Raw genomic sequence first — 13,160 nt, 5'->3', positions numbered from 1 at the left:
GTCAAAAATGTTACAACCATCCCCGGTCTCCCTCTATTCCAAAGCGACTTTTATAAAGCAATAAACGTCAGTGCATTTGGAATGATGCATTTCCCACACTCCGCTAGTTTTAGCATACATCCCTTCTTCAAGACCCAACAACAGTTGAGGAGGGAGGTAAAATAAATAGAGGGAATCTATACTGCCCTGCATAACTATTAATTGAAATAACTTGCATCAACCCTTAGGGGAAGTGTGTCTCTCCCTATAGAAACCCCCTTTTAAAGGGCAGCACATCCCTTCTGCAATACCCAATACCAGTTTGTGATGGAGGTAAATGAAACAAAGGGAGTCTTGTGGGTCATTGATCATAGTTTACCCTGCTCTACCCTAAGGAGTATTTGAGCAACCTTTTAAAAGGACCTGCTGAAAGACCTCAGTTAACTGGGAGACAGCACTGCAAACCCTGCATTGAGTGAAGACACTCTACCTAAGACCCACTATAACTTTTTCTTCAAGCACTAGACCATAGTATGTGACAGATAACAAGGAGGGATGCCCTGCAGGTGAACTTTCTCTACTTATAAGCATTGTCAAACCCGGGTCCTAGTAGAGCACCCATCCAAAAGTGATATCCTTACTTCAAGACCCAACAGTAGATGGGGAGGGAGGTAAACAAAGAAGAGGCAATCTGTACTTCTCTACATAACTCTGTTTAACTTGCTCAACCATTAGTCTGCCTGGAGGGCTTCTGGCCAGTCAAGCCCTTTCTTTCATTTTGGTAAATCATTAAATTGGTTAGCGTCATCCTAGTTTTCTGATAACTTGCACATACACAGGCCACAGATGACTTCGACTCTTTCTAGGTCTAGATCAGGGGTGGCGAACGTCGGTCCTGGAGAGCCGCAGCCTGGCATAGTTTAGCTTCAACCCTAATCAAACACACCTGAATAAGCTAATCAAGGTCTGAAGGGTTACTAGAAAGCTACAGCCAGGTGAGTTTTAATTAGGGTTGGAGCTGAACTCTGCAGGGCTGCAGCTCTCTAGGAATGGAGTTCGCCACCCCTGGTCTAGATTAAAAATCCATCTTTTATCCCTGTTGTGTAGCATAGTGGTCAACAGTATGGTGTTTTAAATTGTGCATAAATTGAAAGCCGATAACCTTGACTGCTTCAAAAAGCATTCTACAAGTAGTGTTGTTTTTGGCGGCCGATTTTAGTTTTAGTTTTAGTCTAGTCTTTGTGTGAAGCTGTCATTTTAGTTTTTATTAGTTTTAGTCACGTTCATACTCTTTTTAGTCTAGTCAAGTTTTAGTCAACTAAAAAGAGCATTTTAGTCTTATTTTAGTCAGAATTACCCATGACTATTTTCATCTAGTTTTAGTCGACGAAAACTGATGACATTTTAGTCTAGTTTTAGTCGACGAAAACTGATGACATTTTAGTCTAGTTTTAGTCGATGAAAACTGATGACATTTAGTCAATTTTTAGTCAATGAAAATTATATATTGGTCTATTTTTAGTAATGCAATTTTATTTAACCCAGTCAATATAGTATAAGTACCTAGTAGTATAGACGAAACCAAAGTTTTCTTTTAGCCAAACCCATTTCTTATTTAATCTTATTTTTCAATAATTATTATATTATTGTTACCTTATAAGCTCAAGAATACATCCATTCCAGACATGGAAGATGCTCTAATTTGAAATGACAACATTTATTTTACCTACCAAACATGTTAGAAGTACACACATAGATTGAAATAAAATAAATAAAATAAAATAGCATCACATGACAATGCCAGAAAAAAATTATATATTCAAGTTTAACAAACGTGACTGCTTCTTATTCTGATTCAAACAACACAAACCCCTTGCACAGGTTTCAAGTGTCATTCACTTCTTTATTAAGAATAAATCATAATACAAATAAATATGTACGCGTAGTTTTGTGCATGTTCATTTTGTAGTGATTCCCGCTTCAAAAGCACTTCTAATTAATAATAATATTAGTCAATTTAACAATATTCCTAATGTACTTTGATCATCTATGGCTACACAAACCATGCTTGTACTTTTAAAAGTTTATTTACAGATTAATTAATTTGAGTAAGTAAAATATTTCTTATGGTGTTTGTAGCACAAATTGATTCATTTTATGAAACTGTCCAAAAATCGCTTTGACATCTGGGACGCAAAAGAAACGTTCTCTTACGAGAGGTCTCTCGTACTGCGTAAGATATCTTACGCTAGGGGAAAATCCTTTTCCGCGAGATATTGAAGCCAAAAATGATCCTTAATTTTGTAATAATGCAAAACACATTGCAGCAGCATACAGACATAGGCGAGACAGGTCGCGCGCCTATTGGCTGTTCTGCAGCAACTGCAGCAGCCTATCGAGCAAGGCCTTAGCGTGATGTCAGACCCAATGAGGGCGCTTCGCGCCCACTGCGTCACGTCCCGCCGAAACAGGCGTGGCCTAGGCCTATAAATACCGCTCGCAGGCAGCTATTATCTGATTTTTCATCCTTCAAGCGAAGCACACGCATCGCTGGAGCTGGAGAAGAAGCCGCGCCGTTGACCGAGAGCACTTTCAGCGGGACGAGCCTTCGAAGTCGCTGGCCGCGCCGCCTTCCTTGCCTTCCTGCTGCGCTTTCCGGCGTTCATATCCTTTTGCTATTTATTCCTGTGTGTCGCCGCTGCGACACACATTCTAAAAGAGCAAAGGCGTCTTTTTAAAGATGCCCTCCTGTGGCTCGTGCAGAGCCACACTCAGCGACGGGGACCGCCACGTCATCTGCGTTTCCTGCCTGGGTAAAGAGCATGTAGTTCTCGCGCTCGCTGACGGCGGCTGCCCTCACTGCGAGCCAATGCCTATGGCGACTCTGAGGACTCGCCTGGCCTTCTTCAACGAGACTGCTCCCCCGACTGCTTCACCAACTGCTTCACCTTCAGCCTCCATTCCGGACGTAAAGCGGCCGCTGTCTGCCACCGCCTCCATCGACGTCGCTGACGAGGGGGCTCTGATGGAGGAAGAGGATTCCTGCTCTATCCTGGCGTCAGGCAGTGAGGACTGGGCGAGCTCTGTGGACCTCGCGCCCCCTGACCACGCCCCGTCAGGCACAAGAGCTTCAATTGAGGCGGAGCCCATGAGGATACTCACGCAGGCCACGGCGAGCCTGGGCCTCGAGTGGTCTTCACCAGAGCAGCCCGCTCACAACTGGTTGGACGGCTGTTTCCTTCCAAAAGGGGAACGCGCTTCGCATGCGTCAAAGCCAGTGCCTTTTCTTCCTGAGCTTCACGAAGAACTGACTAAGTCCTGGAACGCCCCCTACTCATTGAGTCTGAGCGCACCGCGTTCCTCGACGCTCCGCTCTTGCTCTCGCTCTCGCTCACCGGCCTGTTCGGATCTTCTGTCAAAAACTTCACAGAAAGATTCGCTGAGGTACAGAAGGTGTCTCAGGAGATGAAGCACTTCCTCCCAAAGCGCTCCAGCTCTACAGCTGGCCGTGCGAAACCGCCTGCGCAGAGCTCACAGCGCCAGCCACCATCCGCTGCCACTACTTCGCAGCGCCGCCAAGCCCAAGGTGCGAGACCGCGTTCCCGCTCGTCTGGCTGCCGCCCCGCCGGACGCGGCCCGAGGCCTAGGATTGAGTTGAAACCTGAGCCTCCTAAGTCGTCCTAGCACAACTAGGAAAACGACGGTGTGCGAGTCCCGCTGTCGCCGGACCCCCACCAAAGTTATTTGCTCGTCCAGTTCCAGCAAATATGACTGTTCCAGTGTTTTCTGCAGCCAACAAACCGGTTCTGTCGCCCGTTTGCCTGCACACAAAAGTCGTTCTCACGGCTACCCAGATAAATCCCCTAAAGAGTGTATTTTCTGGTGTCCCGGCCACGGCCGACAGTGCCTCATGTGTAGTAAACATGCCCACTACCCAGTGCCCATCCCTACACATAAACACAGCCTGTCACACAGGTCCCGTGCACATAAAATCGACTCAGATCGATTGCACTTCACAAGTGGTAAATGTGCCCGCTTCCCAGTGCCCACAAACACCACGTTATGCATGTCCCACGGTTTCTGTAAAAACGAAACCAACGTGCATGCAGGCGAACGTTGTTTGGAGTGTGATAAATGTGCCCGCTGCTCCACAGCCACATCCACACACAGACATAACAGTTCCCGCTATCAGCGTGCCCCATGCCTCAAATGTCACGAGCGTGACGCTTGTGCCACAGCACACCGAAGCCACTTCGTTGCTGAACGAACGGAGCGCGCTTCGTATTCAACCCTTAGCTATTCATGCAGACGCATGGGAAAGGCTTCCCGGGGTTTCAAAGTGGGTGCTGGAAATTATAAAAAGAGGCTATTCGCTACAGTTTCGCCGACACCCTCGCCGTTACACGGCGCGCGTCGAGACCACAATACAAGCAGAAGTAGCACACCTACTTCGGGCCGAAGTGGCGAAACTATTGAGCAAAGGGGCCATAGAGCCTCTCTCTCAAGTTATGAGCGATGGAGGGCTTTACAGCAGATACTTCCTGGTACCGAAAAAAGACGGGGGTCTCAGACCTATACTAGATCTAAGGCAACTGAACAGAGTGCTTGTGAAGAGGCAGTTCAAGATGCTCACGACCAGAAAAATCCTCGCGCAAGTTCGCCAAGGAGATTGGTTCGTGTCAGTGGATCTGAAAGACACGTATTTTCAAATACAGATAGCTGAGATTCGCCTTCGAGGGCCAGGCATATCAGTACACAGTCCTGCCGTTCGGTTTATCCCTGGCACCCCGTACATTTACTAAGTGCATGGATGCAGCGCTCCCTCCCCTCAGGATGAGGGGCGCGCGAATACTGAACTATTTGGACGATTGGCTGATTCTAGCGCAATCTCGCTCAGTGCTCATAGGCCACACGACCATTTTACTCGATCACCTCGAGAATTTGGGTCTCAGCGTCAATTGGACGAAGAGCTCTCTGTCCCCCAGTCAGAAGATTTCTTTCCTGGGCACAGAATTGGACTCGCTGTCCATGATAGCACGGCTATCACCACAGCGCGTGGTAGACATTCAGCGTGCAGCGGACTCGTTCCGCTGCGGCGCGTCTGTCCTGCTCAAGAAGTTTCAGAAAATGCTGGGTCTCATGGCCTCAGCATCATCAGTCCTCCAGCTGGGTCTGCTCCGCATGCGCCCACTGCAGTTCTGGCTGAAAGCGCGTGTCCCGCGCCAAGCGTGGGCATCCGGTCGGCTTCGCCTCAAGAAAAGCCCATGCACATCAACTGCCTCGAAATGCTGGCAGTAGAGAACGCGCTGATGCGTTTCTGTCCCCAAATAAAAGGACGCCACGTCTTAGTCTGCTTGGACAACATGTCTGTGGTGTCCTACATAAATCACAAGGGCGGCCTCAGGTCCAAGAACCTGTACAGGCTAGCAGAACGCCTCCTGGTATGGGCTCAGCGCAACCTGCGCTCGCTGAGAGCAGTGCACGCGCTGGCTCATGTATGGCCCCGCCGTCCTCTCTATGCGTTCCCCCCGTCTCTCTCCTGCCTCAGGTAATAGAGCGGATCAGGGAAGAAGGATGCTCAGTGCTGCTGGTAGCACCATTCTGGGAAAACCAGCCTTAGTTCCCAGCTGTGATGCAGCTGGCGAGCACGGCTCTGTGGCCAGTGCCAGTGAGGAGAGACCTCCTCTCTCAGGCCCACAGCTCGATATGGCATCCTCATCCGGAGTTGTGGTCCCTTCATGTCTGGGCCACCAATGGATATATGATGAACTCTCTAAGGGAGTGCTAAAAATGATCACGCAGGCTAGAGCTCCGTCTACAAGGCGGCTCTACTCCTCAAAATGGTCTGTGTTTTCGGGCTGGTGCACAACCCGTGGCTTGTCACCCGCAGACTGTGGAGTGATGGAGGTGCTTTCCTTCTTACAAGAGCTGTTGGACAAGGGCAGGACCCCTTCCACGCTCAAGGTCTATGTGGCGGCTGTAGTAGCGTTCTCTAGAACAACGCTCGGTGAGTCAATAGGAAGGAACGATTTAGTCATCCGCTTCCTTAGGGGGGCAAAGAGACTGAATCCTCCCAGACCTCCCTCAGTCCCCGTATGGGACCTTTCTATGGTGCTGGAAGCCATGAAGGGTGGACCATTCGAGCCTTTACAAACGATTGATCTGAAATACCTGTCTTTCAAGACTGTGTTTCTGTTGGCTCTTGCTTCGGTGAAGCGCATAGGGGACTTGCACGCACTCTCTGTGGGCGTGACGTGCATGGAGTTTGGGCCTAATGACTCTAAAGTTATACTCAAACCTAAGCACGGTTATGTTCCAAAATCCCTCAACACACCGTTTAGGGCACAGGTCATCGCCCTGTCAGCCCTACCGGACTCTGATGAGGAAAGAGACGCGGGCCTCCTCTGCCCAGTCAGGGCATTACGAGCTTATGTGTCTCGCACGTCTGCTTTTAGGCAGACGGAGCAGCTCTTTGTTTCGTTCAGTGGGCGTTCTAAGTGACTAGCCACATCGAAACAGAGCCTATCCAGATGGATAGTTGACGCTATAATGCTGGCATATGCTTCCAAGGGCATGCAATGCCCGTTGGGTGTCAGAGCACATTCCACGAGGGGCGTGGCCTCTTCGTGGGCCTGGTCGAGTGGGATTGCCTTGCAAGATATTTGTACGGCGGCGGGCTGGGCCTCCCCGTCTACATTTATAAGGTTTTACAACCTGGAGGTTCCCGCCTTACAGGCCAGGCTGCTGTCGGTCTAGTTAACCAGCATTGTCTGACCTGATGCTATCAGCTCGCAATGCTGCGTCTACTGAGCACAGTTTGATGGTCAGCAGTGAAAATAGTAGCACAAGATGTGCCTGGGCAAACTGTGTAAGACCCACATTTCCCCATCAGTTCCCCCGCCCTGTCTGTTTGATGAACTTGGCGTCTGAGCGACGCTACATTATGTGGAAGAGTGTGGCTTCGCCCCTCCCTCTTCCCGGACTCCCTGTGAGTTCCCTGGGTGATTGTGCACTATATGAACCCCAGGTTTCGCCCTTGGGTCTTTGGTGTCAGATCTCAGCATGCACGGCGTTTTGCATTGGGTCCCCTAGCATAAGATATCTTACGCAGTACGAGAGACCTCTCGTAAGAGAACGTACTCGGTTGCTAACGTAACCTCGGTTCTCTCTAGAGAGGGAATGAGTACTGCATATCTTGCCGTGCATGCACGCGCTCTGGTTGCTTCGATGATGAAAAACCAGATAATAGCTGCCTGCGAGCGGTATTTATAGGCCTAGGCCACGCCTGTTTTGGCGGGACGTGACGCAGTGGGCGCGAAGCGCCCTCATTGGGTCTGACGTCACGCTAAGGCCTCGCTCGATAGGCTGCTGCAGTTGCTGCAGAACAGCCAATAGGCGCGCGAGCTGTCTCGCCTATGTCTGTATGCTGCTGCAACGCGTTTTGCATTATTACAAAATTAAGGATAATTTTTGGCTTCAATATCTCGCGGAAAAGGATTTTCCCCTAGCGTAAGATATCTTACGCAGTACGAGAGACCTATCTAGAGAGAACCGAGGTTACGTTAGTAACAGAGTACGTTTTCCACCTTTGACCAGAAGATGTCATTAGTGTACAACGTGTTGAAAAGCTTCGAGTAATAAAGCTTTTTACGATACAGTTGAGGGGAATGCTTTGGTGCTTCGAAAAGCTTCATTTTCCCATCATTACTAAAAAGTAGGAAAAAATGTATGTGTCGTTTCTTCTTTTTCTCCCAAAGACGAACCACAGCTGACCGGCCATCGGTCCCTTTCTCTGTGTCAGACTTAACTTTGTCTGTAGTCGTCTTCTATCTAGATAATTACGCGAGTGGGGCTTGAGAAAGTGACGTCGTCTGAGGTTTAGGCTAGAAGGGATACAGCTCTGGCTACTGGGCATGCGCACATCAATCTAACATTATAACATTTTGTTTCGTCTCGTTTTCGTCGCCGAAAATGAAGAGACATTTTAGCATAGTTTTTATTTTGTAAACCACATTTAGTCTCGTTTTTATTCGTCAACGATATTGCATTATACATTTTATTATAGTCATTGTCACATGACCAGCATTTTTGTTTAGTCTCGTCTCGTTTTCGTCACGTGATAAAGGTTCGTTGACGACTATATTTAGTCATAATTTTCGTTGACGAAAGCAACACTATCTACAAGTAATACACAATGACATGTGCACTCTTTACTAATGTTCACAATATGAATCTTTTACACACTTCTGTATGTTCAAATTACTCACAATACTTACAAGAAACAATGAAAGCTGAATGCAGTTTCTTCTCCTCCTTTGTTACTTTAACACTAAGCTTTCAAATGTATGTACACAAAGAAGTTCTTGGATATTTTGAAAATATGCTGAAGTTTAACTATTCATTGAAATTGTGCCCAATTTGAAATTTTGTCAAAAGATTACAGCATTACTAGCATTAATTGTCTTGAAGGAACGCGCTTTCACTGTTTGTGATATTGACATGACAATCTTTTTCTTATACTATAGGTTGGTCCAGCAGGGTCTCAGTTCGGCTTGTTAGCCTGTCTGTTTGTGGAGCTGTTCCAGGCCTGGCAGATGTTGGAAAAGCCATGGAAGGCCTTCCTAAAGCTCGTAGGCATTGTTCTCTTCCTTTTCTTCTGTGGTCTTCTGCCCTGGATTGACAACATTGCTCACATCTTTGGCTTCCTCAGTGGTCTCCTCCTGTCCTTTACATTCCTTCCATATGTCTCGTTTGGCACCTTAGACAAGTACCGCAAACGAGCTCTTATTTTGTTGTCACTGCTTGTTTATGTGGGGTTGGTGTCCTCACTTATTGTCTGGTTCTACATTTACCCTGTAAACTGGCATTGGCTAGAGCATCTTACCTGCTTACCCTTTACCAGCAAGTTCTGTGAACGCTATGACATTGATCATGTGGTACACTAACTTTGTTCTTTGTAGGCTAAGGATGTCTCTAAGGAATGCAAGGGACTGAGTAAAACAGCAACACTGAGTAAAACAGTAGACCACTATAACCAGTAGAATGTATAATAGTCCATTTATTTCCAAGGCAGTTCTGAACATTTCTGTATAATGTGCAGGTAAACTATGATGTGTTGTTACTGAAGCCTGCACTACTCCATCCCCTTAGCTAAAAATGTCTGACATCAAATGTCCTTCCAAAAAAGCTTTATACTGTCTTTACATATGTGCTAATACTTTTAAAGACATGCTTGTTATGTTTTTACTGTTAACTTCACACTAACAATCATTGAAATATAAAATACCATTCATATAAAGATTTATTTGCTGGTACTTAAGCCATTTGCATTTGCTCAGGAAGCATTTTATTAAACTAGGTAAGGTTCTTATAAAATAATTTTTTAAGAGTCATTTCACTGAAGTGGCTGTGAACGATGGAGTTTTATGTTGAAACTTCAGTGACGTTCAAAAGAATACTTTATTCTTCAGTCACTTTTTGTACTGTAGACAACTACAAACCTCTGGATAGGCTAGTAAAATCTAGGTCCACATTAATGAACACACTAGTGTTAAAAACCCATACTTCCTTTTCTGGAAGTGTCCTCAGACAGCTAAAAGGAGTTTAAGTGGATGTGGCAGTAACGTCCTGAAGAATAGGCTCTGTTAGACATTTTACTTCACAGTGCATTTCACATATTCCGTAAGTCATTTAATTAATCATGTATTTGATCCATCTTTTCTTTTCTTTTGCCCAGTATAGAGATCATGAGTTCTGTTGAATCTGACAATCTAAAATATTTTTGTTATATTTAAAGGTGTTGAAGGTGCACAAATATGATTGGAGGTGGACCAAATATTTAGTGCTTGACTTAATAATAATAATAAAGTTTGGATATGTCACGTTTGTAACAAATGTCTTTATATTGATGTCCTTCACACTTTGTTTTAAAAAGTTATTTTTCTTAAATCCGACTCTGTGCGTTATTTTACAAATAAATTCATTGTTAATCCAGAATCATTACCCTATGAACGCTACAGACATTTACACAATGAAAAATAGATTCTTTATTTCTTTTTACTTACAAAATGTACAAAATCATAGATGTCTTGATTCAAGACTGTGGAGGCATAGGTGGTGGATTTCTACAGGGAAAGGCAAGTGGAAACCAGTCTTAACCATCTCAGCATATGTTTGGTGAAGATTTTAGCACATGGAAATTTAACTCCTTTGAAGCAATTAACAAGTAATTCTAATCTATAAATTGTTCTAGTGCCTAACCAACACAATACAAGTTTCTCGTGTTTGGTATTCAATGGGATTGTATATTAAACATCTGTCAAATTGGCACTCACAGACATAACAGACAAAACTGTATGTTCTCTTGTGGCTGTTTTCATGAGAGATCACAGTGGAAAAGTGTTCGGTTTATGCTATTTTAATGCTTCCATACAATAGACACACATCTAAAGCAGCCACAAGACACTGAACACAAAAGCTAGCCCAAAGTAAAACAGCTTACTGTTGAACCACTGCCTTACCTTTCCAGCATTGACCCCCGATCTCGCATCACAGCAGGTCATGATTTTAAAAATGTGCACGAGTAATTAAAAAATTATATATAGAGAAATAAAGAAATGCATACCAAATACCATACAAAATAAACAATAATAAATACAATTCTAGTCTATTAGAGAAAAAAAAAATGAAGACATGATGAATATATATATATTTCTTTTTTTTTTCAGCCATCACTTGTAGTTAAGAGAGTGGGATACGGTTTGCTGTATTGTTCCCTTTTCTTCTTTTTTTTTCTTCTTCTTGCTCATTTTTTAAAATGTGTATCCTAAATATTTTTGCTATGTTAGGCTTACAAAAGTGGACGCAAACAGCACTATACCACAAGACATCTAGACCAAAACCAAAAGCTGCTTCAACACACCAGCTGCTGTTTTTGAAGGTCCAAAAAACTACATTCCACTGTTACGGCGCATGAATGCATGTCCCCTTACAGGATAATACATCTCGATGAAGGTAAGTGACCCAACGGTGATTTCAGAAGGACCTTGCCCCTTAAAGCCAGACTTCTGGTAGAAAGGCACCAAGAAGTCCTCACACATGAGCACGGCACGGCGGACATATGGTAGACAGCGGAGATACTGCAGGTAACGCCACAGCAGGATAGATCCTTTTCCCTGCTGGCGGAAGGTCCGGTGGACTGCCAGCACATGGATATGGACAGTAGTCCCATGAGGCTTATGAAGGGTCAATGCATCCTATTAAAAGAGATAACTAAAATGAGTCATGTACAATTACAAGAAACTTACACATCTTTACAAGTTAAAATATAATAATACAGGCATATCACTTTTTATTTATTTCTGACAATAACAAATACGTTATTTGAAGATTAGATTACAGTGGTAAGACGGTCCTGGTCCCAGAGTGATCCAATGATAAAAGCGACAAGCCTCCCCTGTTCAAACCAGCCCAGTGAAAGCTCGGGACAGAGGGTGAGGAAGTGCCGGACCTCATCCAAATGAAGAGGACATTCCCCAGACACAGATATAAAAGCTGAGAGATAAAACAAGGAAATAGCTTTTATAAAACACAAACACACCAGTCACACAGAGACCAAATACAGTTTTCTATGGTTAGTACTTAGGTTATTCATATTGTGAAACATTATGTATAATTTTACATTTAACTCTTTTAACAAATAACCCGTTACCGTTTTTCTCTTGGGTAATAGTTTCATACTCATAATTAACTACTGCATAAGAAGATCCACAAAAATAAAAGGCATGATTTATCTCACCCTCTCTCTCTATTTCGAATACACTGATGGCGTCCTCAGTGTTGAGCGACCGGAACTCGCTGGCGGGGAGCGTGTGCCGGCGCTGGCGGCCAGGGGAGATCGGAGCTCTCATGTGGATGGGCTTTAGGAAAGGCAGTGCGCTCATTACTGATATTTCTGCTATTTTAAAATCTCTTTGGTGATTTAAATAAGTTAATAATATATAAATGTCCTTCACAGATGTTTGATTTGCAAGAGCTGAGTCGAAAGTGAATCACGGAGAGGCGCACCAAGAGCTTTTATACCCTTCCATCTGCTTAAAATCCATTAGTCACCATAAGCCCTAAACCGGCCCCCATTTCACCATTAATCACATTCACTGAAACCGTGTGAGTGTGTTTGATGGTGAATAGGCAGATATTGTTGTAAAAACCACTGGACGAGGTCAGCATTTTTTTTTTCATAAAAAGTAAGTGGCAAACTATTTCTGACCCTTTATAACAAAGTCTGGATTAAGCAGTAGCCTACCTGTACAAACAAATCACTTTCACTTGGGCTGATGGATCACTACATTTCCATGAAACAGCAAAGCTGGAGAATTAGTTATTAATAACTAATTCTCCAGTACAGAGCTATATTAAGCAATATGACACGAGCAAGTATGGTACTTAATATCAGGCTGCATATTCAGTACAACAGCACGACTGCGAATGAAATATTGTTTTACAACAGTTCTGGCAATAAGTACTTAATAAAAGCTTGTTTTGTTCGCTGCAAACAAATAGTTCACAAAAGAAGCCATTTGCACGTGAGGATCAAAGCGATCTGAAATAACCTAGTGGAGTGGAGCTACAGAGATTTACCCTCAAAAATACAGTAACATTTTTGAGTTCTGAAACTTTTTTCTGTGAAACAAAAGTTGAATGTGTCCAGCATAGTTATCATAATTTTAGTGACAATGTTCCAAGTATAAAAAAATTAGTTTTTGTTACTAGATTTTAAACAAAAATTAAATTGGTACCAATGGGGCGTAAAATGCCCCCCACCCCAACAAAGCAATTTGCTTTATTAATCTTATCTTAAAATTAAAATAAATATAATTATGAATTACAAAATTATAATATCTTATTTGAAAAATGTTATAAGCTGATGCTAACTGGTTAGCTAACTTGTTACCTGATGCTAACTTGGGGTCATTTAAAAAAAAAAAATCCAATTTTTTTAACCAACTAGTTAGAATAGATTTGATGGAAAAACAAAGAATTTGATGTTCAGAAAAGAGTAACTACAGCAATAAATCCGTTTCCTGGGGGCGTTAAAAAAAAGGTCATTCGGAAAAATAATTACTATTCTCATATATAACTGTGATGTTCTACAAAACAAGCTTTAAAAAAAAATTTTTATC

General features: G+C 43.9%; 2 protein-coding genes across 2 annotated transcripts in view; one reads left to right on the top strand and one right to left on the bottom strand.

Moving 5' to 3' along the window:
* LOC141347512 (inactive rhomboid protein 2-like) overlaps positions 1-9,899 on the top strand; it is a 59,606-nt gene extending 49,707 nt beyond the window's left edge. Inside the window, exons 12-15 of the mRNA XM_073852522.1 lie at positions 2,743-3,423; positions 6,030-6,390; positions 6,872-6,967; positions 8,505-9,899. Of these exons, the coding sequence (XP_073708623.1) occupies positions 2,743-3,423; positions 6,030-6,390; positions 6,872-6,967; positions 8,505-8,924 (1,558 nt within the window). The 3' untranslated portion in view covers positions 8,925-9,899. The remainder of the gene's footprint in view (positions 1-2,742; positions 3,424-6,029; positions 6,391-6,871; positions 6,968-8,504) is intronic.
* Positions 9,900-10,010: 111 nt separating this feature from the next.
* On the bottom strand, positions 10,011-12,010 carry aanat1 (arylalkylamine N-acetyltransferase 1). The gene is made up of 3 exons (XM_073851728.1): positions 11,777-12,010; positions 11,378-11,532; positions 10,011-11,234 (listed from the first exon to the last, which is right to left on the bottom strand). Exons 1-3 carry the CDS (start codon positions 11,919-11,921, stop codon positions 10,929-10,931), a joined length of 606 nt encoding a protein of 201 aa, XP_073707829.1. The 5' UTR covers positions 11,922-12,010; the 3' UTR covers positions 10,011-10,928.
* Positions 12,011-13,160: the final 1,150 nt, after the last annotated feature.

This window comes from Garra rufa, chromosome 12 (genome assembly GCF_049309525.1).
Source record: "Garra rufa chromosome 12, GarRuf1.0, whole genome shotgun sequence".
Classification (NCBI taxonomy): Eukaryota; Metazoa; Chordata; class Actinopteri; order Cypriniformes; family Cyprinidae; genus Garra; species Garra rufa.
This window is presented reverse-complemented; position numbering and strand designations above follow the sequence as displayed.

Coding starts and splice junctions, on each gene's coding strand:
- aanat1 (XM_073851728.1), bottom strand. CDS start 11,921: ATGAGCGCACTGCCTTTCCTAAAGCCCATCCACATGAGAGCTCCGATC. Junction 11,533..11,776: donor ATTCGAAATAGAGAGAGAGG/GTGAGATAAATC, acceptor TTTATCTCTCAG/CTTTTATATCTGTGTCTGGG. Junction 11,235..11,377: donor ACCAGGACCGTCTTACCACT/GTAATCTAATCT, acceptor CTCTTTTAATAG/GATGCATTGACCCTTCATAA.